Source organism: Eucyclogobius newberryi, unplaced genomic scaffold (assembly GCF_026437365.1).
Source record: "Eucyclogobius newberryi isolate DKJ021-1_F unplaced genomic scaffold, fEucNew1.0.hap1 SCAF_3, whole genome shotgun sequence".
Lineage (NCBI taxonomy): Eukaryota > Metazoa > Chordata > Actinopteri > Gobiiformes > Gobiidae > Eucyclogobius > Eucyclogobius newberryi.
The window spans coordinates 19,944,924-19,972,826 of NW_027315945.1; the positions used below are offsets into that span (position 1 = coordinate 19,944,924).

At 40.4% G+C, this 27,903-nt stretch overlaps 2 protein-coding genes across 3 annotated transcripts in view; one reads left to right on the forward strand and one right to left on the reverse strand.

The window, feature by feature from the left end:
• Nucleotides 1–8,494: 8,494 nt before the first annotated feature.
• prss35 (serine protease 35) lies at nt 8,495–12,499 on the forward strand. The gene is made up of 2 exons (XM_072460855.1): nt 8,495–8,721; nt 10,329–12,499. Exon 2 carries the CDS (start codon nt 10,348–10,350, stop codon nt 11,605–11,607), a length of 1,260 nt encoding a protein of 419 aa, XP_072316956.1. The 5' UTR covers nt 8,495–8,721; nt 10,329–10,347; the 3' UTR covers nt 11,608–12,499.
• Nucleotides 12,500–12,970: 471 nt separating this feature from the next.
• LOC140374438 (clathrin coat assembly protein AP180) overlaps nt 12,971–27,903 on the reverse strand; it is a 29,663-nt gene continuing 14,730 nt past the window's right edge. The window contains exons 4-28 of one of the 2 annotated variants that reach the window (XM_072461330.1): nt 27,649–27,751; nt 26,953–27,046; nt 26,584–26,695; nt 26,399–26,505; nt 26,278–26,319; nt 24,229–24,290; nt 23,455–23,467; nt 23,126–23,298; nt 22,917–23,008; nt 22,772–22,786; nt 22,292–22,552; nt 21,438–21,515; nt 19,927–20,193; nt 19,004–19,087; nt 18,650–18,718; nt 18,229–18,360; nt 17,704–17,775; nt 16,800–17,021; nt 15,420–15,602; nt 15,300–15,318; nt 15,058–15,142; nt 14,920–14,988; nt 14,703–14,840; nt 14,534–14,621; nt 12,971–14,370 (exon numbers count right to left, since the gene is read on the reverse strand). In XM_072461330.1, coding sequence (XP_072317431.1) covers nt 14,541–14,621; nt 14,703–14,840; nt 14,920–14,988; nt 15,058–15,142; nt 15,300–15,318; nt 15,420–15,602; nt 16,800–17,021; nt 17,704–17,775; nt 18,229–18,360; nt 18,650–18,718; nt 19,004–19,087; nt 19,927–20,193; nt 21,438–21,515; nt 22,292–22,552; nt 22,772–22,786; nt 22,917–23,008; nt 23,126–23,298; nt 23,455–23,467; nt 24,229–24,290; nt 26,278–26,319; nt 26,399–26,505; nt 26,584–26,695; nt 26,953–27,046; nt 27,649–27,751 — 2,573 coding nt within the window. In that variant the 3' untranslated portion in view covers nt 12,971–14,370; nt 14,534–14,540. Of the gene's footprint in view, nt 14,371–14,533; nt 14,622–14,702; nt 14,841–14,919; nt 14,989–15,057; nt 15,143–15,299; nt 15,319–15,419; nt 15,603–16,799; nt 17,022–17,703; nt 17,776–18,228; nt 18,361–18,649; nt 18,719–19,003; nt 19,088–19,926; nt 20,194–21,437; nt 21,516–22,291; nt 22,553–22,771; nt 22,787–22,916; nt 23,009–23,125; nt 23,314–23,454; nt 23,468–24,224; nt 24,291–26,277; nt 26,320–26,398; nt 26,506–26,583; nt 26,696–26,952; nt 27,047–27,648; nt 27,752–27,903 lie in introns of those variants that run through there. The other variant, XM_072461329.1, reaches the window with a different exon arrangement.

Here is a 27,903-nt window from a genome sequence, read left to right on the forward strand (position 1 = left end):
AACCTATGGTTGTCAGAGGTACATCCATTTACTCACACTAACAGAAACACCTGGACACACTTCCTGCACCAGAGTGGATGGGAAAGACTCAGGGTCACAAATGTGGTTGTTAAATGTGATTATAGCTGAGGTTTATGGGGAAACTATACAGTTTGGACGCAACAGACTGCCATTACAAAAGAATATACAGAGGGATGCACTTATTCTATATACTTGAACATACACAGTACTTGAACATACTTGATTGTTATTATAGTGTTTGAGGTTTCAATAATTGACACGCAGCAACAATATTCAATTTATTTTCATTTTATGCATGCATAAAAACAGACATGAATGGATGGGCTATAGTCACTTGACTTTTTTCTGAAGCCTGTGGTTTTTCACTTTCACTTTCAATTTGATCTTATTTTGAAAACCTTTATCTTTGCACATAACTTACAACAAGAGATTTTATTTGTGAATGTGTGAGTGAACAGGTGAAGATAGGCAGTGGTCATGTCTCGGTGTGAAACAGTTCTTACTCTGTGACCTTTCAGCCTGTTTAATAATCACCGCCCCAGACCAATAAACCACCTTACAATGTCCTCTGTGTTGTGTGTTTCCTCTGCGAGTTCACCAACATATACAGTGCAATCTTTCCCATAGTTAACTATTCCACAAATCCCACTGGAGCAGGCAGCACACCGGTCCAAAGCAAATGAATGGCAGCAGAAAATATGAGCATAAACCACATTTCCTATGGTACATTTTATAGCGTCATAATTGTTGTTGGATCCTGAACAGAACACATGGTACTTATAGTGTTGGATAAAGCTGCATAAAATAAAGAAAACACCTGCATGTCTCCATGTAATGTTCCACAGTGAGGCATGAGTAAACCTGTCTATCTTGCATCTATTCAATTACAGGTGTATTTATTGCTAAAAAAAATATCTTAAAAACTTGCATTCTTACTGTGAGTGGCCTCGCCTCTCCACAGATCTGACCTGTAACTTGGGCTGGTAGTGCCTTCAGTCTCCATGGTGATAGATAGATCTAATACCATACTGTGGAACATTCTATGCAAAGCAATAACATCTCTATGCGACAAGCAGGTGGTGGAACCGCCACCAATAAAATGTGCATCGTGCACCTTTAATTTAGGTCCGAAACATATGATATTCCTAAATTTGAGCAATATCCATATGGTTGCTGTAACATGATCAGTTACCACCTCTATTATTTTATTAACCATGCATTGCAAGTTTATTCAATATCAATTCAAATTGAGATATGTAAAAGTAAACCAGGATCTAAACTGTAAAATAATCCTAAACTAAGATAAGCCTTTATTTGTCCACACATTGGGGAAATTTCAGAATTAGATGTGATCAGAAGTGTTAATCACAGATGGAGGCAGAGCACTATAACACTGGTGACACATGTACTGTCAGGGAAGGAAATGGGTGGAGGATTTAAAGGAGGGTTCTTCAAAAGTCCAAACCACTTTTCAAGCTAGTCCATTGCCATTGGGTATGTATGGTCTTGCTCTCTCCAGTGACTCCATAGTTGACCTTCCCCCAGTACCCCCAAATCAATGGGCCCTTTCACTGATCAGTCTCATAATAAGCCACTGTTTGAGCATAGAAATATTCAGGGTGGAGGAAAAACAGAGAGCTCTAAGCTGCAGCTTTTCTGTCTTGCATTATTAAAGGACTTTGCGTTAGGGCTTGATCTTAATATGCCAGATAGGGTTTAGCCAACCTGGAACATATCCTGAGGAAGGCAGCCATTAGGCTTCTGTATATATGTACCATATGGGCAGCGGGTTGAACAGAATGGATCTTTAAAATAAACTGAAATTTGCCAAGACTATAGCATATTTTTTGTGTGTGATAATAGTGCAAACATAATACTATGGCAGTCTGTGCCATGTAAATTATTTAAAATTCCTTTAGTATGAATTTGTCCAAATTTATTTGATTTGTATAGCATTCCCAAATGGTTGCATAGGGTAAACACCAATTATCACATAAAATCACATACATTGCTTAAAATAGCAGTCAAACATTTTTGTGTAGAAACCCTAGCACCACAGCTGACAGTACAGTTTGGGATCATTCTGATATTTGAGCAGTTTAGGCATATTTCCAGTAGGGATTCGATTCCATATTGCAGCGGGTGGCATATTTATAATGTGACTAAAAAAGACAAAATGTCCAAGAAGCAACTTCATCTCTGAACCCAGTAACTTTTCTGAAGTCCACGATCATCTGCACTGTCTTCTGGGCGTTGAACTCCAGGTTGTTACCGCTGCACCAGGACACCAGCCGGTCCACCTCTCTCCTGTAGACAGACTCATCCTCACCCGAGATCCGCAAACTTGATTCTTTTTACAGAGTCATGGCTGGAGGTGCAGCAATTTGTGTAGGGAGAAGAGCAGGGGAGAAAGTACACAGCCCTGTGGAGCACCTGTGCTGATAGTCCGAGTGTCTGAGACATTCTTCCTCAGCCGCTCTCACTGCCTCCAATCCGTCAGGAAGTCAGTGATCCACCTGCAGGTGGAGCACGTTGAGCTGGGAGAGCTTGTGCGGGAGCAGAGCAGGGAGGATGGTGTTGAATGCAGAGCTGAAGTCCACAAACAGGATCCTGGCGTAGGTTCCCGGGGAGTCCAGATGCTGCAAGATGAAGTGGAGTGCCAGGTTGATGGCGTTGTCTACAGACCTGTTGGCTCTGTAGGCAAACTGCAGGGGTCCAGCAGGGGGGAGGTGAAGGACTTGAGGTGGGGCAAGACCAGGCGTTCAAATGACTACAGACGTCAGCGCCACAGGCCTGTAGTCATTGTCTTCAATGAAAGTTTATAAAGAAGTGCAGAGTTGTTGTTATTGTTTTTCATCTAATCCATCACTTCTGGCAGATATCATTGTCACTAAATCCTTCTTCTTTTCTCACATACATTTTGGCAGCGTATTGTGAAATATAGAGACTGTCCAAATCCTTTATGTAAACACACAACGGGCTGTATTTGTTTCAGCATGTCTAAATAGCTCAATCCCGATGCAACCTCAAACCTAACCATGGTGTTTGGTAAGTAGTTTTACTGTGTACAATCCAAGAACTATGTGTTATTGTTCAAGCACCTGCACTGTCCTCAAAAACGTCTCAAAATCATATTCTCTCGTGACTAAACATGGTTACTAAGAGAAGAGATAGTTTTGGTCTTTAGAGAATGTTTATTTAGCTTTCTTTTTCCTTGGCTGGATTTCTTGGTAAGGGTAAATGTTTTGACACTGTAAAGATCTATGGCGATAGAAGTCATGTGAATGTAGACTTATATTTACTGCACGACACAAAAATCATGTTGACCAGTACAACACACACAGTAGACGTGGAAGAATATCTTTGCATGCGATGGAAATGGAGAGGCAATAACGTAGCAGTTTTAGGCCACAATTTGAAACTTCTGGTTTGTTGAACTAACCATTTACTGTGGCAAAGTACAAATTACAAGATTGTCAATCAAAGCAAGAAAACGCATAATGTTTAAACATGATTGTGAACCGTGTAACAAGCAGCCCTCTGTCTCAGCCGGACCAAAAGGACACTGTAATCTAGGAGACAGCTTCTATGCAGTGCAGTGCGTTGGTGTATTTTGGAGGTTGCAGGAAAGGATTATGAGTTGCTGCAGCCAAACCAATTACTGCAACACACTAGAACAAACTGTGCTGTGCAAGAACAGTTCATTGAATGCTGCAAATCAGCAAATGTAATAATATAAAATATATATAAGTGCTTTTAATGTGAAATAAATTATCTAAAATAATATGTTAAAAGAATTGGACAAGTAACATGATTGGCCAATTGAACTCAAATGTTATGTTGTGAGCAATAATAAATCAATTAATAATAATAATAATAATAATAAATATAGCCGCAAGCGGCAATGATCGGCCCTCGCCACGCCGCCGCCACGCCGCAAGAGGAGGGGGCGCTAACGCGCCCCAATTGTCCTTTTATTACGCCTACTGCTGAATCTGTGACGCTGTCACATCTTCTCCCCTTTGTTTTACCATCAAAAAGCAATTTTATTTTGAATTCTTGGCAAAATGTGCGGCTTTGCCGCACAGACACCGTGACTCTTAGAATAAAAATGTGGATAACTTTTGATGGTTCACCCCTGAAGATGAGTCTCACCAAATTTCAGGTTAATATGTCTAACGCCCTAAGAGGAGTTCGTGAAAGTCTAAAGTGTAAACATGTTCTGGCGATTTCCCCATTGGAATAACATGGAAGGTTTCGGTCATCGTTACGGCAAAGCCATAACAATTATGACATGGGTCTCATTGACTTTTTTGATGGGGATGCTAAAATTTAGTTGTGTGTAAAATTTCATATAATTTCGCAAAACTAAATATTTAACCTCCATATAAAATCTGTAGGGGGCGCTGTGGCTCCAAATTAATTTATTTCACTTCAAGTAGGTTTAGGGCAAAGAGTTTAACAACTGATTCTAATTTGACGCAATTCGGACTTTATCTGCGCAAACGGCAGAAATGTTAAATTTGGGAGATTTCTGAAATTCTTGCTACAGTTTGCGGCTTCGCCGCACAGAGACCGTGAGAGGTATCAATGTAATTTGAATAACTTTTGATGTCCCACTCCTCAGTAGCATTTTCACCAAATGTCAGCTTTTTAGGGCCAACGCCCTGGGAGGAGTTCGTAAAAGTACGACGTTTGGAAAAACTCCGAAGTCATGTTTAGCCATTTTTGAAGCAATATGGCCGACATTTGGTTGGGCGGACGGCGTTGCCGTAATAATATTTTTTACTTCTCTTGTCACCATCTACCTCTGCGCCAAATTTCATGATTCTACGATCAGATTTTTTTTGGGTTATTTCCCATCTCTCAATGCATTTTTGGTACATTTGGGGGCGCTGACGCGCCAATTTTTTAATTTTAGAAAAAGGAAATAGCCAGAATGTAGAGAGGCACGATTTTTAGAGGTGTGCTAATTTTTGTGACTTTTCGTCAATGTTCACTGGGTGAAAAATAGGGGGGTTGGTCCCGAGAAGAAGAAGAAAAAGAAAGAAAGAATAATATTCCGATGCGAAAACAATGTTTCCCATTTTTCAAATATCATAAACTATACATTTTCGGAAAGCGCTCGCGCTTTCCTACCTCATGGTGTGGGTCCCTGGTCACTGACGGGTACTTTCGTTAATTTTGAGTGGGCTCCGCCCACTTTGTGTTTTTGGCCCTCTATACAGTAATAATGTTCAATTTTTGCATTACATGCTTATATGCTCGGAACATGCAAGATATGGGGAACGTATTCGTGAGCTACTTAGCGCAAATGAGTGCTTTATATGGGGTCGTCATCCCAATTTAAAGTGCTCGTTTAGTGCGTACTTTTGCACGGGCTTCGCCCGTTTACAACGGTAAAGTTCCATTTTTCCTACTACTAATTAGTATGCATGGGGCGTGCATGAGTGAAGGAGTGCGTTAGTGAGTGCGAAAGTGCGCACGTAGTGCGCACTTTCGCAGCCGTGCTTCGCACGGCCTTACGAGATTAATAGGCCTCTCGCCAGTTTGTGGCGCTCAGGCCTAATAATAATAATAATAATAATAATAATAATAATAATACATGCATCTTTCATAATAGTTAGTCAGTTAGTTAATCTTTGTTTTTTGCATATTCAAATACCCGACTACTCCTTGATATGGAATAAAGTGGCGTCCTACAATAGCACGATTCTTGGGCCTGGTGCATTTGATTCTTGTCATTCACCAACATAAAATTTAGTGTGTTTCAGATTTCCTTGTTCCTGTTTTGACGATCCGGATTAAAGCAGTGGCATGGCTTTGACCCGGGCTAGTTCTGTGTCTGCAGCTGGACTGTGGACGTCTGTTCACTTACACACGAGATTCAAAGGAGCCCTCTGCCTTTCATGCATCATACAGGCCTCTTCTCTTGAGACCGGCATGCTTACCAACCATTAACCCAAATATTTACAATTAAATACATTTGAGTGTAGACTTAAATCTTAGCAGGGCATTTAACTATAACCTTTGATAACTGTATGCATGCACGGAGCATAAAAATGTTGAGGTCACTATCAAATCAATGGTACTCTGTGTGAGAGTGCTTGTGAAGCTTTGAGTTATCAAAATAAAACCTAGCTAGTTTATTGGTGCAGTTTACATAAGGATTTACTTTAATGTGTACCGCCAAAAGGGCAAAGAGGTCCTCAGAGTTGGTTAAAAAAAATGCAGCTATACACATATAATCTGACTTTGCACAAATGGTAGATTCTGCTTTTAACACTGTCATTTTAAAGTGTATAAGGTTTAGGTTGATTAGTTTACCTTTAACAACAAGGGAGAGATCAGGTACAAGTGCAGCATCTTAGGTATGAAAAAAGAAAAACATAGGTTGTGGGCCCTTACATTAAGCTGTTTACTGCTGTGAGGATGGTTACGTTCACCTTCAAAACACAAGTAATGAAATTCCTCACACTGAGCTCCCACCAATAGCCATGGGTCTAACGCAGCAGAGTGCAAAGGGAGCACTTCCTGTGAGGGTGTGACCCGCAGCACAAAAGGGCCTCTATGGCCCCAGACCACAAACATCACTCAGTGCTTTCCTATTCGAAGGCCACATAGGGCTAAAAGCACAGGCCAATCTTATCAATGTTGTCTCACTGCTCTCCTGTAACCCTTGACCTTGGACATAACTGGAAACAGAGGCTGGCACTGTGTTGTTGATGGACATATTAGTCTGAGTTCATGGATGTTGTCAAAAGAATCTTCCTGTTTGTCTGCAAACCACAAGAATACAAACGTAAACCCTTGTTATTTCAAGAAATTTAACCATACCCAAACTCCTCTAAAAACTCCTTGGTCCAAACCCATTTGTTTTTGGGGGCAGATTTTTTTTCATGTGACTCTTTCGTGAATTTACTTACATTTCTAACCCTGTTGATCTTGGATTTGGCCATGCTAACTTGTCAATGCCTGATCAGTGCAAACTGTCTTTGTGTCCTTGGGCAAGACTCTTCACCCACTTTGCCTCCAGTGTACATTTATGCTGGTGTATTAATGGGAGTTTGTTGGAGAGCATGAATGTGGCACAACGGATGCCAATTAGCCCATGGCTACACTCAAACAAATATTAATATTATATAAACTCAAGTTTCCATGGCTGTTTATTCGTCAACATCAATCCAGACTCCAGATCTGGAGCTGGGAACATTAAAATAAATAATAATGAATTCTGAGTACAGCATCAAATTGGACCAAGGGAGTTCCTTTTCATAAAAGTCCTTTTTTATCAGAACAGATATGGCCTCCTCATTGGCCACCCAGGTCTCTTTGGTCTATACTGTAAAACCTGCTCCCCTCATCCTGGGGCAGGTGGGACTTGGAACTAATCTGTAGCAGTTTGAAGGCTGTTGTGTTCAAAGTGATCACACACTGCTTTCAAATCCAAATGAGACCTGGTTATCTTCATCCAGATGTGGATCGTCTTGCACTTTCCCTGCTCTCCCCCGTAAGACACATATTTTCCACTTCTCTTTTTGGCTCATTGAGACCTCAACCACTCATCACCTGTCTTCGAATGGTGTCCTCCCTCTGGTGGGGACCACGTTCTTTTTAAATGAGGTTGAGAAAAATAATATTTTTCTCAACCTCATTTAAAAAGAACCTGTGAATAACTCAAAATGTCTCCGGGTAGACATGTAACTGGATTGGCCACGTTCAGTCACATATGTCTGTCAAATGATGCATCTAAACAAAAAATATTATAGAACTGTATCTCTATTAACATGTCAATCAATGCTGCCAAGAGGGAAGAGTTGGTTAATTCTCCAAACGTAGCCGAAATAAGCACGCAGTGACCTTATATTATTCATACAAGGGCTTTGCCTTTGTATTATATATACATTCATTAGGAAAGTGGTTTGCTGGTCCTCAGCAAAAAGGTTGCACTTGTGGTTCCTCTAATCTGTACACGATTCAAAGACTTGCACGTTTATACATTGGTATTTTGATTCCCTATCACAAATATGCTAAGATAAAAGGCTAAATGGTGAGCTGCTGACGCTTATATCACTAGTCACACATGAGTCAAAGAATGATTTCAATATTCCATGATGCAGTAGATAATTGTTGTTCTTGTGTATTGAGGTTTGGCTCTTACAAACTCGCCAGGTCCAGTGGGAAAAGAAATATGTTAAAAACAACCCTTGGATCTGTGTGTTGAAGAGTGAAGAGTATAGTGCAGATGCCTCCGAATGGGGTTTAAAAAAAAAAAAAAGAAAATAAAGGATAGTGGCGGAACTAATGCCCCAGAATCCCAAATCCCGCTCAGAGCCCCATTGAGCAGTGCAGGCTCGCGCGCACCTCCCGTGCTCCGTCCGGACCACTGACTTCACCCAATTCAGCCTCTGCTTGGAGCACTGGCCCCACCCATTTGTGAACAGCTTTTGTCTCATAAGAAAAAAAGTTCTTTTCAGATTTCCCCCCTTGCCTCCTACTCCTCCTTCCGTCCCTCCTCAGCATCAAGTGCAGTCTGAGGCTGCGTTGGGCTCGAGCTGCGGGAGAAGCGATGAGGAGCCTGCTCACACAGGGACGTTTAGGATGCACGACCTTTAAGCGCCTTTTGCTTGGACTGTGATTGTATTTTCTCAAGGACAATAAACTGCGGATTTGGCTTCCTCGACAATCGGATGCGAGCAGGTATGAACCGTCATCCAATGTGCACGGGCAAAGCGCCCCGTTTGGACACGACAGAGTTTGCTTCTCTTTAGTTTCATTCCCCACCAGGTTCTGGACTGCAGGTGTATTTAATGTTGGCTGGTATTTTTGTCTTACTTTTTCCAGTCAGCTTAGCTAAACTATATGCAGTATTGTGTAAGCTTGTTTCAAATATATCTTTTTTAACTTTATAACATTGTTTTTAGCTTATTTTGATTGTTATCATGCCGTGTACTTTCCAGTGCTCTTTTGGTCTCCATTATCTATAATGCTCTATTCAGTTTATAAGCTCTGTGGATAGGCCTATGTTAAGAGTGTAAATAGGTCAAGATGATAAAATCTCATTTTTTACAAGCCTGTTCTTGAACTCAAGTGTGACCCTAACCACGTTGCCATCTATTGGTGCTTTTATTCTCTGCAATTGAACTCAGACGGTTGTGGAGGGCAGCACTTAACTGTGACTTTATTGCAATGGAATATGTTTTACTTCTGTGACAAGAATGATAGTTTCCACTGTGTTTTCCGTGATTGCTGTATGTTTTGTCTGGGCCAAATGAGAAGACTTTTTGTAAAGCAATTTTGTTGAGTCTTGTTTACAGTGCAGGGCTTGTCTTTTATTAGTGTCTGTGCTACAAATTTCAACCACTATTTTTTTGGGACGCTGGAATGTTACCAAAAATGGTTGGGAAATGACTTTATAATTGTCTGCGGCATGCTTGATAAATCAAATGAGGTCCACAGATGAGTCTACATTATATTTTCCATTTGATAACATCCCCCTGGGAGCCTAACCAAGCATTGTGGTCCCATTTAACATCAGTGTGGTCCAGTCCCATAAGACTACACCTATAGTTGAATACATCTGTCACATATCACTTGATTTCTAGAACCAACACAGTCATAAAGCACTGGATTTGCACATTTGCACACGTAGTCATGCCCCAAGTGGTTTTGTTAATGTTTTAACAGCCTGTGTGATCTCATAACCACATACCCACTGACTATTAGGTGATGGTCTACAGACCCTATTAAATGCATGTGAGATTTAAATTTCAGTATTGTTAAAGAATACTGGCATCCTTGGACCAATAAAGTCATGGGCCTTTTTGCGGTCAGCTCACAGTCTACTGTTTTTGTCATCTGTAAACTTGAGCAGGGAGCAGAGAGAAGCAGGGGAAGAGAAGGTTAACCATTGTGGCCAACCTCCAAGCCACTGTCTCTGCCCATGCCGAGCTCACACTGCCCACATCTGCAAGCACAATTGAAAGCTTTTTGACCACATGTGCAATATGAAAGCTTCAGACTAATCTTCAATACATAAAGTAAATTAAAACAGTGTGCCAGACATTATGCAGCCAAGGCAATGACTGGCATGAAAGAAACAGACTTGAGTTCTGTGCCTTTCGTGTCAGTTTTTAGTTGGAAAGGCAAATTGCATTTAAGAGCCTATACTGCCCTCTAGGGGCTGTCAATAGAAATATTTAAGGGACCAAAAGATCCAGTCTACTTTGAGTCAAAATATTCCATTTGTTATTATGTTATTAATATCTTTATCACCTCTGTTGATAATCCATGTCTTTTCTTTCCAGAGCCAGGCTCAAGACGACCATGGGTCCCATACCATTGTGCGTGCTGCCCCTCCTCTCTCTGGCCGTGCTGTCGGCTGTAGCTGCAGTGGACGATGACTACACCTGGCCACAGTGGAACGTCCCCTTGGTGAGGAATAGGAGGACCACGGTCCTCTCCAGCCCCAACTTCTCAGCACAACCTCAGCCGGAGCTCAGTGGCACATGTGGGATTGAGTGCCAGCGCCACCTCCCTGTGCCATCCCTGGATGATGTGGAGCAGTTTTTGTCCTATGAGACCGTCTATGAGAATGGCACACGCACCTATACTTCTGTGTCTGTACAGGGGTTGAATGAGGTGACCTCTTGGTCCAAAAATGCCACTTCCCACTCCCGTCACAAGAGGGAGGTTTACGGCACAGACACACGCTTCACTATTACAGACAAACAGTACTCCACTAAATTCCCTTTCTCCACCTCTGTCAAAATCTCTACTGGATGTTCTGGGGTCCTGGTGTCACCTAAACATGTGCTAACCGCTGCTCACTGCATCCATGATGGGAAGGATTACCTGGATGGGGTACAAAAGTTGCGGGTTGGCATTCTGAAAGAGAAGTCCAAACGTGGGAAAGGGGGCAAGGGGCGAGGAGGGGGAGGAGGTCGTGGGAAGGGGAAAAAGAGGAAGGGAGATAAACCAGAAGATGAACATGTGGATAGTACAGGAAAAACAGACCGGAAAGGCAAGGGCAAAGGTAGAAAGAGTCGCAGCAGACGCAGCATTGACTCAGAGAAACCAGCTTTTAAGTGGACCAGGGTTAAGAAGACCCAAGTTCCTAAAGGCTGGTTCAAGGGCATTTCTAAAGGACTGGCTGCGGATTATGACTATGCACTCCTGGAGCTGAAGAAAGCCCCCAAAATCAAACACATGGATCTAGGCGTAATCCCGTCGGTTAAGAAACTCCCTGCAGGAAGGATCCACTTTTCGGGTTTTGATGATGACCGGCCTGGAAACTTGGTGTACCGCTTCTGCTCCGTCTCGCAAGAGTCTAGTGACCTTCTGTACCAGTATTGCGACGCCAAGCCGGGCTCCAGCGGCTCCGGGGTCTACATCCGACTGAAGGAGCCAGGCAAGAAGAAGTGGACGAGGAAGATAATCGGGGTGTTTTCGGGGCATCAGTGGGTTGATGTTAACGGGAATGGGGCGCAGCAGGACTTCAACGTGGCAGTCAGGATTACCCCGCTCAAATACGCCCAGATCTGTGAATGGGTGCATGGGGACTCAAGTGAGTGCAAAGTGGCCTAACCAGAGTGGGACGACCTCCACAGTCCACTGTCCAAGCTTAAAATACACTCACCTACCCGACAAGCAGGGGCCCAATGACTGCCTCGCTTTTTCTGTTTTTGTTACCTCTTGCTTCATCAGTGGGTCCAATGCTATGCACAGCCATATAGACTTGTGTGGAAATTTGTGGCTGTCTACTTCTTTAATTTATTTTCTAACAACAGAATATAGAAGTATAAAAGGATATAGATTAATTTGATATGAATGCTTGGTTGTGATTCTGCAAAGTATTTTGTCACTTAAACATTTTCGGGGTAACTTTCTTAAGAAATACAGTACTCTTAAACTAAAAGGATGGTTATTATGAACTACAACGAGACATGTTTAAAACAGGTCTAATAGTACAAATGTGCTGTACAAGTGGATTTTCAACCCATGTCAATTGTTTTTTTATTTTTTAATCAAGTTCATTGCAACTACTATTTGAGATAACACTATTGAGACTTATGAGAAAGGGATGCATAATGATCCCATATGTGAGAGAAAAGGTTTTGCAACGTTGTTGTTCTTGCAACACAGTGAAATGAGGTTTCATTGTTGTGCACATAATTCTACAGGTGCTCTTCGAGAAGTCGTGGTGCTAATTTTGAAGTGAAAAATGTCATGAGGTAGAAACAAAAAGACAGACTATATGACGGCCTAATTTTTTATGGGGCTTCGAGATGTACAAAGATGGGACTGAACCATTCACCATTTTACTTGAGTTGTTTAGATTTGTTAAATAAAGTTGAACAATTTTGCTTCTGGATTATTTTATACACTGTGTATAATCCAAAAATGTTGTTTTTGTTGTTGTATACCAAATATGAATTGAATGATGCTGATTGACAACCATTAAAACAAGATAATTACTGGTGTGGTGTTTTTAGTTGACGTGGTCCAAATATATTGTTTGCATTGCATGTATTATTTTCTGTTGTGTCCTCAACATTAGATTAGATTTACTGGGTTCTTAGTCAAAATGATTTTTGCACACAAAACCTTTACAGTGATGCAAGTGTGTGTATTGAAATGCTATTGATCCATTTGTGTTGTGGAAGTATTGATGTTTGTGTTAAAATGAGAAGTTATGTAGTAGTGGCTTAAATGTTGTTTTCACAACTACCTTTAAAGTGGCTATAGAATCAGCTGTATTCCATCCAGCTACCTTTTCTGAAATTCACAGTAATTTTATGTTGATACAATTCATGATGTTTTCCAGTTCAACTTAATTTGTAGGAAATTATTATTAGGTTTGTCACTGTCAATTTGTTTTTGCTTTTTATATGTTTTGGTATATAGCACGGCAATGTATTCCAACAAAAAAACACTAGCATCCAAAACCTTTTTGATTCATCATTAAATTTATTGCATCTCAAAGGGCTTACATGCACTGGGGTTGGGCCATTGTAATGAAAATAACTTTACAACTGAAGAAAAATACAATTTCAGTTTTAGTAAAATGTGTATAATTTTCCACAACTTCTCCAAACATCTCCAAATAACACCAGATTCTCACAACCAAGCACTGAACACACTTTTGGTAACACAAAGACTGTGATGTCACTGGCCAAAACCGGTCAACATTAACAATATGGGCCACTGAGATTCAACAGGAACATAAGAATTACATAACGTATACTGTACCATTGGTTGAGTGAGTTGTTCTGCTGTACATACGTCACACATTTTCAGGCACCAATTCATTGCTCATTCTTTCCATTGTCAACACATCTTTCGAATGTATGTAATAATTCTGGACTAAAAGTAATTTATATTGGAGAAAAATATCTTATGATAGTCCAGCTGCTTTGGCATGCAAAAAACACTGTCTTGTTTGGGATTTGTATTTCTATTGTATTGAGGTCGCAAGCTAAAATTATCAATCCAGACTTATTTTGTGTTAGACATGTCAGTAGACTTTTAATTGTTGGAGATATGTTGCAAACCCACAAATCGTCATCCGACTGAGACCATTGTACAAAACAACAGAACAAAACGGGACATAAAAGACAAAAAACATACAAAAATAAGCCACAAGTTTAAATAAATACAACAAAAATGCTGGTCTTGTATAATAAAGAAGCCCATAGATGTCATTTATTCACTATATCAATAATTTAGCAGACGGGAAATAGATTACTCACACAACTTCTTACATTTTCTTCAGAATCACAATTATTTAATTCTCTTCAACAGACATACAGAGTAAAGACATAATAATCCTCAAATCAGGAAATCTATGTACATCAATGAGGACCTCTCTGTAAACATCACATGACCAAAATCTAACCACTCTAATCCAATCAGAGTGGGACAATGGGAAAACCCGCCCTTTTTCAAAGAGACAGGCGCAGATACAGGAACATGGGACACCAAAGCACATCCATCATTCAACTCTACTAGAAAGAACTCTAAACACAAACAGATTCTCCTTCCTTTCTCTCAACTTTTTTTTTCTCCGAAGTTTGTGGATTTGACAAAAGATTAGTAACATCTACAGGAGTACACACGTTTTTTTTTTTTTTTTTTTTTTTTTTTTTAGTTTCACTGTATATTTTCTTAGATATTTGCTATGATTCACTTTCACAGTTTGTGCTACAACATCACACAGGAGAGAAGATGGTGGAGCGTAGAGTTACCAAGGCAGATGACAGATGAGACAGAGGAACAGCAGCTGGAGTCCTGAGATGTTCGCAGACACCAGGCAAACGGTGAAGAAAGGGCCCTGGGCAAGAATGTCAGCTGTAAGACATGGACAAAACGTATTACCATTTGAACCGTTTACAGTATTTTCTTCAGTAATTAAGAAGGCAGTTATTACATTTTACATTTTAACATGAACAAGATATAAGATGAGTCAATGCAATTGCTTTCGAAACTAAACTACTGTAGGGAGACGTCCTACCAGGAGGCTATAAGAAGTCCTTGAGATCGAGTTCTGCCAGAGGGTCCTTGGGTTTCTTGGGACTTTGACTTGCAAGTCCCGGGGAGAGCTGGGTAGAGGAGATTAAAAACATGATCAAGTAACAGTCAGGAGTAAGGGTGTCACTAAAGGTTCTCTGGTTTTGTCCTACCGGTGCTCCTGGTGCAACCCCTGCAGGTCCTCCGGTGAAAGCTGGTCTCAGCATGGGCTGCGCCATCATGGGCTGTCCCATCAAAGGTTGTCCCATCATTGGCTGCATAATTGGAGCTCCTGGTGCTCCTGTGGGAGGCTGGAAGAACAATTATACAACAATAAAAATGAGCTTATTTATCCATATTTGGAGAAGATACAATGTAAATCAGGCTCACCATTCCAAATCCAGGCTGCAATGGAGGGACCATAACTCCACTAGGGGGCACTGGAGCTGTTGTAGGAGCCTGCAAAGACAGAAAGGAAAGTGGTCACAACTGGACCCTTTATATGACCATAATAACAGAAAGTCTTACCAATGGGGCTCCTGTCCAGATGGGTGGAGCCACTTGAGGAGTCCAGTTAGCGCCTCCAGTTAGCTTCTTTTCACCCATAGGATCCCTAAGAAATAAGATACATTGTAAGAAACATAACTCAATAAAAGCAAGCAAAAACTATGCCATAGACAGCAATACTTTGCAACACAGTGAAGATGCAGCATAAAAGCATGAAAAGCAGCATGAAAATTTAAAGCCAATTGAAAATTCTATGCCCTTACTTTTTCTTGACTCCAAGATCTGAAAGAAAAATGTATAGATCATTTTTAAATCATGTACATTTGACTATTTTACTACTGCAAAAAACGAACTAAAAATGCATCCAAGCTCCGGGGCCTCACCTCCCACCAGATTGGCAAGTGACGAGTCTAGGTCCTCTGACATTGTTTTAGTGAGGGGAGGGGTGGCAGCGGGGGGAGCAGAAGCAGGAGTCCCCACACTGCCTGCTGTACTGCCAGTGGTGCTGCCTCCTGTGCTTTGCGGTGTGATGGCAGGCATCAGCATGTCGCCTAATCCACCGAACACTTGAGACGGGACAGAGACAAACAGGAAGGATTAGAATCCTCAAAACCTCTAATCTGTAATCTGTAAAAGTAAGAGCAGATTGGACAAGAGGGGCACAATCCAGCTGTGACAAAGGAGTGCTTCATGCAAAGGACTATCAGTGAATGCCCACGAGGAAGTATTACTTACACTAAACCATATATAGGACTAGACGGTTAATATAGGGTTGGGAAATAGATTCATTCACACTTTATGGTATTGCCCAATAAGTACTTTATAAAGGAATATTTCATAGAAGATCATAAGACTCTAATTTGTTATAATCATCATAGAAAATTAAGCTATATTTTAATCACCCAACCCTACTTTAAAGTCACATCTTTTACTTGGCATAAAGGACTAAGTATGGCGCACATATTTCACTTACCAGTAACATTGTGTTTTGGGATTATTATTCCAGTGCTCTACATTGTAGCCTTGATTACACAAATAAAATCACAAAGTAAACCACATCACAGTTGGCCTCATGCAAGAGACAGAACATGCAAAATTAGACCGTACTTAAGCTTGGGGGGTCGGGTGCCTCAATGCAATGAGGGTTTGAACTCACCAAGTACATTAGAAGAAGCAAGCAATGACCCAGCAGGGACAGAAATAGGGATAAAAGAGTATGTCGCGGAAGAGAGAAAGTTAGAAACCGTTTGGCCATAGTCAGAGTGCAAGCAAGGAGGTGGTAGGTGGTAAAAGACAGAGAAAGATTAGAGGAGAAGCATTAAGAGCGACGAGTTAATCAGTAAGCAGATTGCAGAAGAGATTTTTAAAGAGGACAGTGACTGCAGCCAAGTGTATCTTTCATGCACCACTGAGCTCTCAGTGACAAACCGCTGTGGCTAATCGACAGTAACATGACTCAAGATTGTTTCATTACAAAAAAGATAAAGATAACATCTTTATTCATTCAATATGACAATGATGGCTGGCTGATTAAAATAAAATAAAAGTAAATGGTCACATTTATATAGCGCACTCAAAGCTCTTTACATCAAGAACCAGCCACCCAATCACACACCAGTTGCACGCAGACACTGGGTGCAAGGTGGCTGAAGAGCAGTATTCACCTGAGGCAGCTGCAATAGATCTGACCACTCTACCAAGATGTAAATGTAGAGAATAGGATTCAAACAGCTGACCTTCTTACTTAAACGAGGACAACTTACTTGCGGCATCAAATCCACCAGATGCAACTGTTTTTGTAGCGGCAAGTTCAGTGGCAATAGTGCCTGGGATCAGTGGCACAGCAGAGATAGCTGCAGGGACAGGAGGAGTGGGAGAGGGGAGCGAGCCCAGAGCATCGAAGCCCGACTCCAGGAGGTCATTCTGGGCAAGAGCTGGAGTCAAGGGAGGGGCCGCTGTAGGGGCCAGAGTGAGGGACATCAGACCTAAGGGCAATTATGATATATTAGTGACTGAATGAAGAACAATAATCTAAGACCTTAAGTAGTAATTGGTAAATAAATGATTATTCAGGTCCAAACATAGTCGGAATTATAATATTTACTTAACTCTTTACTTAAACTTAAACTTTACAAAGCTGTAAAGCAGTAAACACTTTACAAAGCTGGTCGCATTTTAGAGGAACGGTAATTTATTAGCCAATGAGGATTAAAGTGAATTCAGAATTTCACGGTGCTATTTGGTCACCGTATAATATTGTGAATAATCAAAACATGTTGATGGTCCCCCTCACAGTAATTGTAACACTAATGTTACATGCCTATCTAAGACAAGTGGTCGCTGATTACCCTTACAATTACTTTCATTTGGAAAAGCATGAAGCTAGTTCAAAGCAATAAGGTTGAGTGTTGGCAAGGGCTAAATAAAGGAATGACATCATGATTTGGAGTTGGACATTGTATCCATCGCTCTGATGAGTGTCAACCCACTTAAGAACAGCTGAGTCATGAAATCTGTACTGTCATGCCAATTCTCTGTCAATATTAATCATACAAATGTGTCTCCATTATTACTGACTGCATAATGTCTTAATCAGCACAAAGTATTTGGCACATACTTATGCCCAGGTCTTTTATTCCAAGTATTGTAATGGTCTGAGTTATCTACCTCCTAATAGGTCTTCACCAGTTCCACCAGGAGCAGCTGGTTTGGACTCATCCACTGGGCTGCCAAAAGTGTCTGCAGTAATCAATAGTGCAGCATTGATAGGGGAAAGATGTTGAAAGTTAGTTTTGAAAAATACAGTGGAGGTGGGAGACTATATTACTGCCATGAAGACAGAGTTGTCTTGACATTTCTGAGATGAGAGTTAGTAGACTGGAATTTAACTAGGCATGGAGTGGTTAATCACAGAAAATATATTTGACAAAATTCCTAAATCATTTATAATTAGCAACACATGAACATACACAGATCTGTAAATGAGATATTTAAGGAGAAATGGATCTGCATTGCAATGGTGATATTAATACATAATCAATCAACCTACACAAAACGGTATAGAAAGGCTTCTGAATAGATTACGTTTAAGTCAACATCGCGGCAATTTAAATCATGCATCCTGGCCTCTTTTTTTAAAGTCTACACTAGCATTTATGTCTTTATGATTTTGGGTAGCGTTGTAGTGCATACCAAGTAGGTCAATGACTGGGGCAGGCTCTGCTTTGGGAGGAGTAGTTGCCTCTGGGGCAGGGGCTTCAGCTGGGGCATCTGCAGCCGGAGCAGGAGCTGGGACAGAGGAGGGTGCTGATACTGAAAGAGTGTCTACAAAGAAGAAATAAAATGATAACATTACCAACAAAACACTTACTATAGTGGCAATTCCACCAATATCTGTCCTAGTGTTCTTTAGAGAGGCGAGGAAGCATGCAGAGAGATGAGTAAGGAAGCACTATTTGAACTGCATCACAACTGTGGGTCCTCATCCAAGAGGGTGCTCAATTTAAAAGTATCACTGATGTTAACACACACCAGCTCCATGCACAGAGTTAATAAGGCACTCTTCATAAAGTAGACAGAGGGGACAGTGATGCAGTAAAATAGCACAACTTACCAGTGACGATGTCTCCGGCCGGAACAGGTTCGGGCAAAGGAGAGGGCCCGCGTGAAACGGCAGGAAGGTCTAAGCGACCAAGCCAAAAGCAGTTTACGAGAAAGAAGAAAAAAGTCGCATAGCAAAGAAAAGTATTAGCTCAACAGAAATAGCAGATGGTGTAGGTAAGAAGCCACAATAACCGTTTAGCACCAGACAAGTGAGTTACATGCAGAGAGCTCATAACAATATGTGGAAAAACCAAGACGAGGATTCAAAAAACAGAAGACACGTGGAAAGAGTCAACTATGGAAACCAGAAGAAGGTACAGAGAGGTTCCGAACAGAAAGTACATGGATTTGCAAACACTTGTACCTGCACCAAAAAGGTCTACACTAGGAGTGGTAGCAGCTTTGGATTCTGTGGTGGGGCTTTGTTCAGGCATTGAATCAAACATATCTATGGACAAGGAAGATGGACATTCAGAGTTCAGTGCAAAAAAATATGAATTGATAAGAAGAAATGAGGGGAGAGCATAGCAAATTTGCACTAGTGGTGTGTTAGGTCAGTTGGGTAAGTTAAAGGGGAATTTTGGCTGATTTTGAAATGACAGTGCATAATTTAATCTATGTAATTGCCCTCTTTCCAATTGCATCATCTCAGAGGCATTGCTAATGAATAAGAGTAACAAGATTCATATAATATTATTAAGACATGTCTGTTCAAAACCAGCAGATTTCCCTTTAATCAATAGTTGTAATCAAGCATAAAGTGATACATGTGTATACTGGTCTCAAGCAGGAGAAGACATTCCTTTCAGCTTATTGAAATATTAGGCCAATAGGTCAGTTTGTTCACTATTTGAATCAAACTATAAAACCAAATGAATTTAAAAATATATATATATTTGCCAAAATATGAATACAAGTGAATTCATAAAACAAATGTGATGTTGATTGTAGTGTTAATATTAATTGAAGCAGTGATTAAAGCCATGCTTTTACATTTTGTATGTTTGACTAATGTTAGTAGCATTGTATTATTATTAATTTCTGTATTGTTCTCATCAAAAAGTATTTAAATACATAAAATCATCTGAAATGAACAAACAAGTAGTGTGGCCAATTGTAAAGGATGCTTGATTGTATGTGTGCTGTAACTGAAGGTTACAATGGAAAATAAAAGTAAATCTGAAATGTGGGGACAAGGCAGGTTATTCAGCATATCATCAAAACCTTCATTATCATCATTAGAGTGCAGGGCAATGCAGAGGCAGAATGAGAGCAAAAGCACTTTACCACCAAATAGATCTATACTGGGAGCTGCGGAGGACTCTGTGGTAGCTGTGTCACTTTTTGTAGTAGTAATTGTGGTGGTTGTGGATGGGGCAGGGGCAGCGGGGGCAGCAATGGGAGCGGCGATGGTCGGAGTCTCACTGGAAGGAGGAGGGGTGAGAGCTGCTGGGACAGAGGCGGAGCTGGCGCTGTCCGATTCGGCTGGTCTCATTGCAAAAAGGTCCAGCTCCGGGGCCATGTTGGAAGTTCCCTCTGTCGTGGCGAAGGGGTCTTCAGCAGCAGAGGTGAAGTGGAGGTATGGAGGTATGAGAAGAAAGGGAGGGGGATGTGGATATGGACGGGGTGGTTAGGGGTTGTTAAAACACGGTAAAAAGCAGCGTCTAATATGAAGAACCCTTTAGGCTAGACAAACTGTGGAAATGCTATGCAGGGACAGTCAAATTGACACCAAAATCCTTAACATACTATGGGACTTTTATATGTTAGTCCCCAAATTCAAGGTGTTCATGTTCAAATATTTTGCTGATAATTATTGTAATGCAATGTTGATTTATTTTGAATTACAAAAACATTGGACAACCAAGATGTTCGGAGTGTTGGTTCTCAAGAATATTATACAATCAGAAAGCAGAATGAGCCTCACATTTGTATTTAAACGTACGTGTTCTCTCTCTGTTCTGAATGGTCACCAGCCCAGCACCTGCAACATCATGAATGTGTGCTAGTGCAGCCTCTGCAGCACAGTGAGAGAATTCTAGAGGTTCTGAGCTGAACCGGGTCGATGAGTTATTATGATTATAGTTCCTTGTTTAAGATAAGATAACTTGTATTTGTCCCCCAGTGGGGATATTCCAGTTTTGCCACGCAGAGTTCAAGAAAAGCAGGAGAATAGAAAACTGCAATAAAAATAAAGATAAATGACACATATTGTACCTGATTAAAACCAGAAAGAGTGCCTACTACATATCCTCCCTTTAAATTGCAAAGTTCCTTTTGATTATAAAATGTTAAATTAACTATAATTTTAACTAAACTGTAATTTAATTTAAAAAAAAAGTGAGATTAGATTTTAAGGGCATGGTTAATGCATGCAAGTTTGTATCTTTATGATGTATCTGTACTGTATTCTGTACATTATTATGTCAATAGCAAATCAAATCAATATTAGCTCATATATTTGCTAGTAATGAATAATTAATAGTAATGATGAGCATCACTAATGTCTAATGTAATGATCAAAACGATCGCTTTGGGTAGTTTGACACGGCTAATTTAATAAAGGCCATTTGCTTTTTACTGCAGTAGTTAGTGAGAGATGAGCTGATGGGAGAGCGGGTCTATGACTGGGGTTTCCAAACAGGATTTATTTTAGAGTGAATCAGTAGGACCCATTGGGCATGTTAATACTACTGTCCTCCAAGAAGGTAGAAGAAGCTTGTATTTAATCATGAAAATACACAAACACAAACTGCCACAACACATCCACTTCCACAAAAGGTCGTCTATCCACCCACCAGATCCAGCAAACGCATCAGCAACAGGGCCCGCAGCCACGACAGCAGGACCGTCTCCTGGAGAAGGTGCAAAGGCATCTATTGCAGATGGAAAGAACAACAACGGCCAACACAACACCCGGGATGATGACAGACACATGGATCAAACAAAAGATGAGCAAACAGATGGAGCGGAGAAGAAACAAATATGAGGTCAGCATCAGGAAAAAAGCAGAGAATACAAGAAATATGCAGCCCATAAATCTAAGGGATCAAACTGTGCAATTTTACAAAGAGTCGATTTACACAGGCTGCATAGAGCTGCATTCAGTGAGGGCACTTGTCACAAGTTACTAGCACTCTGTGACAGAAAAGGACATGTCAAGGCCAGAATTCTGTCATTCTTGCCATTTTGTAAAATTACATAATCTTGACATATCTGTTAGTAAGCCATGGAGGGGAAACTAGTAGGGGTGCAAATAAAATAGCAGATAAGAGGCATCCCTTGATTTGGATGGAATATTAATTACAATAACGTGTATTGGGGTGCACAGAAATACAATAAATGATGTCAAAACATGTGGCAATTGTGCAACCACCAATAGACACTTTGTTGTTAATAGGATTAGGGATGTGATACATATTTTGCTGAATGCAAAAGAAGGATCAGCCTGAACATTGTGTGAGTATTTTAAAGGAAGGAAGAGGGCCAACTAAAAGCATGAGGATTTTAACTTTTCAAATTGTTAAGATATAAATTTTGCATCAAACAGTAAAATATCACAAAGTTCAAATAAGAACTAAATAGAAAAATGTATTAGCCATCAAGCAGGCAGAGGGCCATGCTGTGTATCTGCCAACCCAACCACACTGACCTCCGAAAAGGTCGATGTCTGTGGCAGTGGTGGTGGGAGCAGAGACGGGCAGTGAGGTGGGCACCGAAATAGGTGCGGCAGGAGCAACAGCAGGAGCAACAGCAGGAGCAACAGCAACAGCAGGAGGAGGCGCTATAGCGACCGGAGCAGGAGTTGGCACTATAGCGACTGGAGCAGGAGGGGGCGCTATAGCGACTCGAGCAGGGGCTGGAGCTGTAACAGGAGCTGCAGCAGGCTCCACTTTGGCCTCAGGCACCGGCTCTGCAGCAGTTGGTCATTAGAAAGCACCAAATCCAAGCACCAGCGCCCAGTTACAACCCACAGAAGAGAGCAGAAAGACAAGAGAGATGAGTGTGGCTGCCAGCCTGAAATATAATTATATCAATTGGCAACGTTTTAGCGGATAGTTTGAGCTAAAAACACCCAAGAAAGAGCAAGTATATGTTATTCTTTAATCAACAAAGGTCTAACCATACTCACGATCAGCTAGGAGATCTATACAGGAAATAAAAGACAAAGAGAAAAATAAATAAACAAATATTTGGACAGTCATCTCAAAATACAAAAAAACGCTTTGCTAATCAAATTTAACTTAGCCCAGTCAAATATTCTACAGAGAACTTACCTCCCCAGTTGGTTATTAAGGAGGAAGTGGCTGCCCCCCCTGTTGACGAAGAGGACATTGGGTCCAGGTCCAATAGGAATCCATCAAGTGCACTTGACAAACAACACAACGAAGCTCAATATTCCACTTGTTGACAGTCTGCATTGCTCTCTAATATAGTGTTTTTGCAGTGCAGTTAAACTAATATGATGTTGTTGATAGATTCCTACTTGTTAGCTCTTGCGACGGGAGTAGGGGCCGGAGCAGTGGGGGTGATGGCAGGAGGAGGGGGTTTGGCAGGTGGCCCAGGACGTGCTGGGGGTCCACCAGCAGGAGCATGAGGCGCAGGCCGGGTCGGTGCAATGGCAGCCACTGGGGCACTGTTGTTGACCGTCGCTTCCTGCTGGAGAGACAAACCCTAATCAACACGGTGACCTGGTGATGTGATGGTGTAAGATATGACGTGTTTAAGCAGAACACTTCCTCTTTGTAGAAAGTAAAAGTTAGTTGTATCTTCTAAATTAATCTATAGCTATATTATTTCATAAACATGGCTTACCTTGGTGGGTGACCTGCAATGTAATGATAAAACAAATATAAGTGCAGATTCTTATAACTGGAGTACAAAGTATATGGGTTGACAGGTAGAATTTCAAAATGCTAAACTTTAGTGAACAATTAATAGTTACACCGTGCACAATAGGGTAACAACATCTTGGCCCCAGCTCCACTTCCACACATGATTTTCCCACTACAATAAAAGGCACAAAATAGTCTCTGAAACTGGAGCTGGTGATCAGATGCTAAGAATGTTTCTATCAAACATTAATATTTGATAGTTATTGTCTATAGTTATTGTATGGAAGTGATTCAATAACAACATTACCCTTTGCATTTCTGTATAGATACAAACACTCAATGTGCTGAGATGTATACAGAAGGGTAAATGAATACATCACAAATACAAAAAAGCACTTTGTCACACTAATGTCTATTTTGGAGTTATACTTACTTATCCTCTCTGGGGAAAGGGGACATAAAAAGGAATAATATTTTAGACCGCAATAAAAAAGGAAAAAAAATATAAAAGACATTTTTATATAATCTAAAACAGATTATTTAGTTTTATATTAAAAAGGAGAATACACATTACACATTGCACCAGTCCAGGGCAATGTAAACTTGTGTTAATGTTTTTTTTTATTTAGGCTACTTAAATGAACGACTATTAGTATTTATTTTCCTTTAATTATCTATTAAATAATAATAATAATAATACAGGAACATTATTCACTACAAACTTAGATTTCAAACTATGAATAATTATACTTACGGCTTCTTCCCCTCCAGTGTGTTGAGGTGTGTCTCGAGGGACTCTAGAAGACTCTCTGGGGCCTGTGCAATGACAAAGAGATGTTACAGAGGAGGACTATTAACACTGCATCTCAGACACAGTGGGTTGCGGTCAGAGAGGACACGGCTGATTACCACTACAAGGATCAGCACGTTCTCTGAATCCACAAAAGCGTCAGGTCAGCGGGGAGTTGCCTGCTTTCCCAGTAATGCCAAACGTTTTATGCTTCAAAGGTTGCAACAAAAATGGTTTAATTCCTACTATGTAATCTTGATGCAACCTTCTTCGTTTATTCAGACTTGGGGCTGGCATAAAGAATAAAATGATTCTGAACTTTTGGAACTAAACTGAAACGCAAATGCGGATGGCATTATTTGAATATATTAAATCTTATAAATATTGCTCAACAATTCTTAGAGAGAGAGGCATAGTTAGTTTACCAACACATCAGAACAATATAGGGTATTGTATAAAAAGTTATAATAGAAAACATGCAATCATGCCAAAAGACAAAAAGCACCATTATTATTTCCCATGCTGGAAAAATAGAGTTAGCCATATCCGCAAAAAGAGGTTTCTAATACATTTTCACTCCATTTACTCAATCTGTCTATGAGGGAAAAGGACCAATGAGGCAGAGACAGACTTGGCGCTGAATGGTGTGAGACGACATTCATCATTGAAAAATGCCAGGCCCTATCACTAAGAAGACTCTATCTATAATCACATCTCAAACGATAAAAATAGGTTTGTTGACTCTTGAAAGTAGTTCTCACACAAATAAGACTATTTAGAGTCACAAAACAAGCTCACCTCTTTCTACCAAAAAGAAGTGTAAAGCTGTATCATTGTAAAACACCAATATTAATCTTTTAATGAACTTGAAAAACATAATTGTACATTTAATCATCGTTATCTAGAATCAAAAATTCAACTGGATGTGTCTTGCATGTCAATTGTATTACAGTACAAAAGTATGCAAACCTAAATCCTTAAAGCAATCCCATTCAACTTTGGTTTGTTGGCCAGCATGCATTTTACATCTGTTCTCCTTTTAGACATAACCATTTAAGTGCAAACATGGTTTAACATGCTCGCCAGGCAGCCAGTGCAAACGTTGTTATTGTAATCCTGCAAACAGCAAGAGCAGCAACTTTCCACTCGGTTGTACACAAAGCAAAATGCACTAAATGTAAAAAACATGGCTGTCTGGAACCTCCATCTCCACCTTTAATGCACTAGGTCGAACTTAACCTATGCTTAGCTCTTAGAAGCGTCAGCAGCAAGGCTCAGCATATCACAGCTCTGTCTATCGGCCCTTTCCAGTCACTTTGCACTCCTCCAGCCCGCCTTATGTCTGTCCATCTTCATAGTGCAGCGTACTTCAAACCAGTGAACTCAATCTCAGACTAAATGTTGACTTTCCCTGCACCACAAAGCTAGCACTACTCACACGCTCAGCCTCAGTGATCAATCTGCATCTCTGGAAACGAAAACAGAAATAAAGCCGTGGGTTTGGAAGAAGAGGGATCATTCGCCAAAATGTGAGTTTGTTGAGGCTGTAAGGGGGAGAGACCTTTAATATTGATAAAAAAAAAAAGCACAAAAAGCAGTGGTTCTCAAACTGTGGGACAGGTACCAGTAAAGGGCACATCTATAACACGCCTGAATTTAAAAAGAGAGAAAAAAGAAAGAAGGAAATAGATCATTGAGAGTTGGGTCCATGTTTAGTCCTGATTTTAATGTATATGCTGTTTACTATAGTTTTAGTCAATGGAAGCATTTAGACCTGTTTCAAATGAGTTATCTGAGGTTTCTTTCTGATGTTATATGGTGTAAGGGCGTAAAAGCGTTTAACGCATTATTTGTCCTGGTACTCCAGAGTGTTTGAGAACCTCGGCATTATAACATGTATTTCTGAAATACATGGCACAGATTTACAAAAACAATATACAAAATCATAACACATGCTTTGTTAGTAATACACTTGTAAAATAATGCCACAAAAGAGCAGAAAGAGAGTTTTACCTGAGTGAGTTCAGGTATGTCGTTTTTGTCTATTCCAACTTGCTGCAATACAAAAGAAAAATAAATCCATGGTTTATGTATAATATATTAATTGACTATGACAGTATGCTTATTGCTTTACCTCTGCAATTTTGAAGAACTCAGAAACTCGAGTCATTCGTGTTAAAAATCTCTTGTAGATTTCGAAACCGTCTTTACACTGGCTTCTCTTCATCTGGAAAAACTTTTCTGGAGAAGATTCTCAGCATTATCATTGCTTGTGCTATTAACAGTAATCATAACATTACCAAAATTGTAAATAATTACCTAGTAAATTGATTACACCATCATTGTAACATGCATACAACTTTATCAGATCTTTAAAAAGGAGTAGAAAGCAGCCATTTAGCACACAATGGTTCAAATCCTTCGACTGAACCTGTGGAAAGCAAAAAGCATACATTAACATTATTTACCATCATCATTTGGAGGATTCACACAAACAGCGACATGTTCTGTATTCATATACTATATAAGGTGGAAATTTAGTGACAATTTTGGTGGATGACAACAATAATTCAGCGGTCTGGGGGTGAAGCTGAAGATAGTGTCTACACAAGGTCCATAAGATATTTACTACTATGTGTACAAATGTTACTAAGGTGCTCAAAAATCATCAGAACAAATGTAACCTACCTCAAAGTCCAGAAGAGCATCAATCTGGCCTTGCAAAATGTTCATTCCTCGTAGTAACTTGTCTACTGGCATGGTCCTCATTACGCCTTCAGCACTATGAGCAAAATGAGACGACGTGGAATGAATAAACTGATGAATAAAGTTGCATCGAAAGAGCTCAACAACAAAGTGATTTAAAAATGGATATTGATCTACAAATACACTATCTACACCACACAAGGTTTCAAGCTGAGCATTAGTAGCAACAGCTCAGCCCGGGCCGATCCTGAGCATGAGTAATCACCACTCTGTATTCAGCACAGCACTTGGACAGTACACACAGAAAAGCTCTGCATTTTCCCAATGGCAGCCTTAAAATGCGCTCTACCATGCCACATACACTGGAGTTACAGGTGGAAGATTGAGATGTCAGAAATGTATTATTTTCAAATGTATAAACTGTATTTTTAAAAGCTCAATGCATAGGAGAAGGAGGAAACTGTTTTCTGAGCTTTCAAGCCTGAAATGCAGCAGGATTTCTCAAACATGCATTGCTTGAAGATTTGTCCAGATATTTATCTATTTTTGTTGGTTATGGTTATGTTTAACTCTAACTTGCTTAAAGAAACAAAACGTTGCTAATAATAAAAAATAGCACAATGTATGTTTTAATGCAGCCCTATACACTATTATTCAACATGACAGAGGAAAATGTACCCTTTCTTTACTCTGCCAAAGTCAAAAGACATCTGTCGGTATGCAAAGGCTTTCTCGTTCAGGTAGCGACTGTAGCGTCTGATGAATGTGGACATGTCATAGCCTGGAGAAGACAGGGCACAAAGAAAAACATAAACAGTCATTTTATCGTTTTGAATACCAGCTATTGCAATTGTCGGTCTGAGTCTTCTCAATTCCCACGACAGCAGGCCATTCAACAGCTCTATATCACTGTGGGAGGCACTTAATTAATGG

Coding starts and splice junctions, on each gene's coding strand:
- prss35 (XM_072460855.1), top strand. CDS start 10,348: ATGGGTCCCATACCATTGTGCGTGCTGCCCCTCCTCTCTCTGGCCGTG.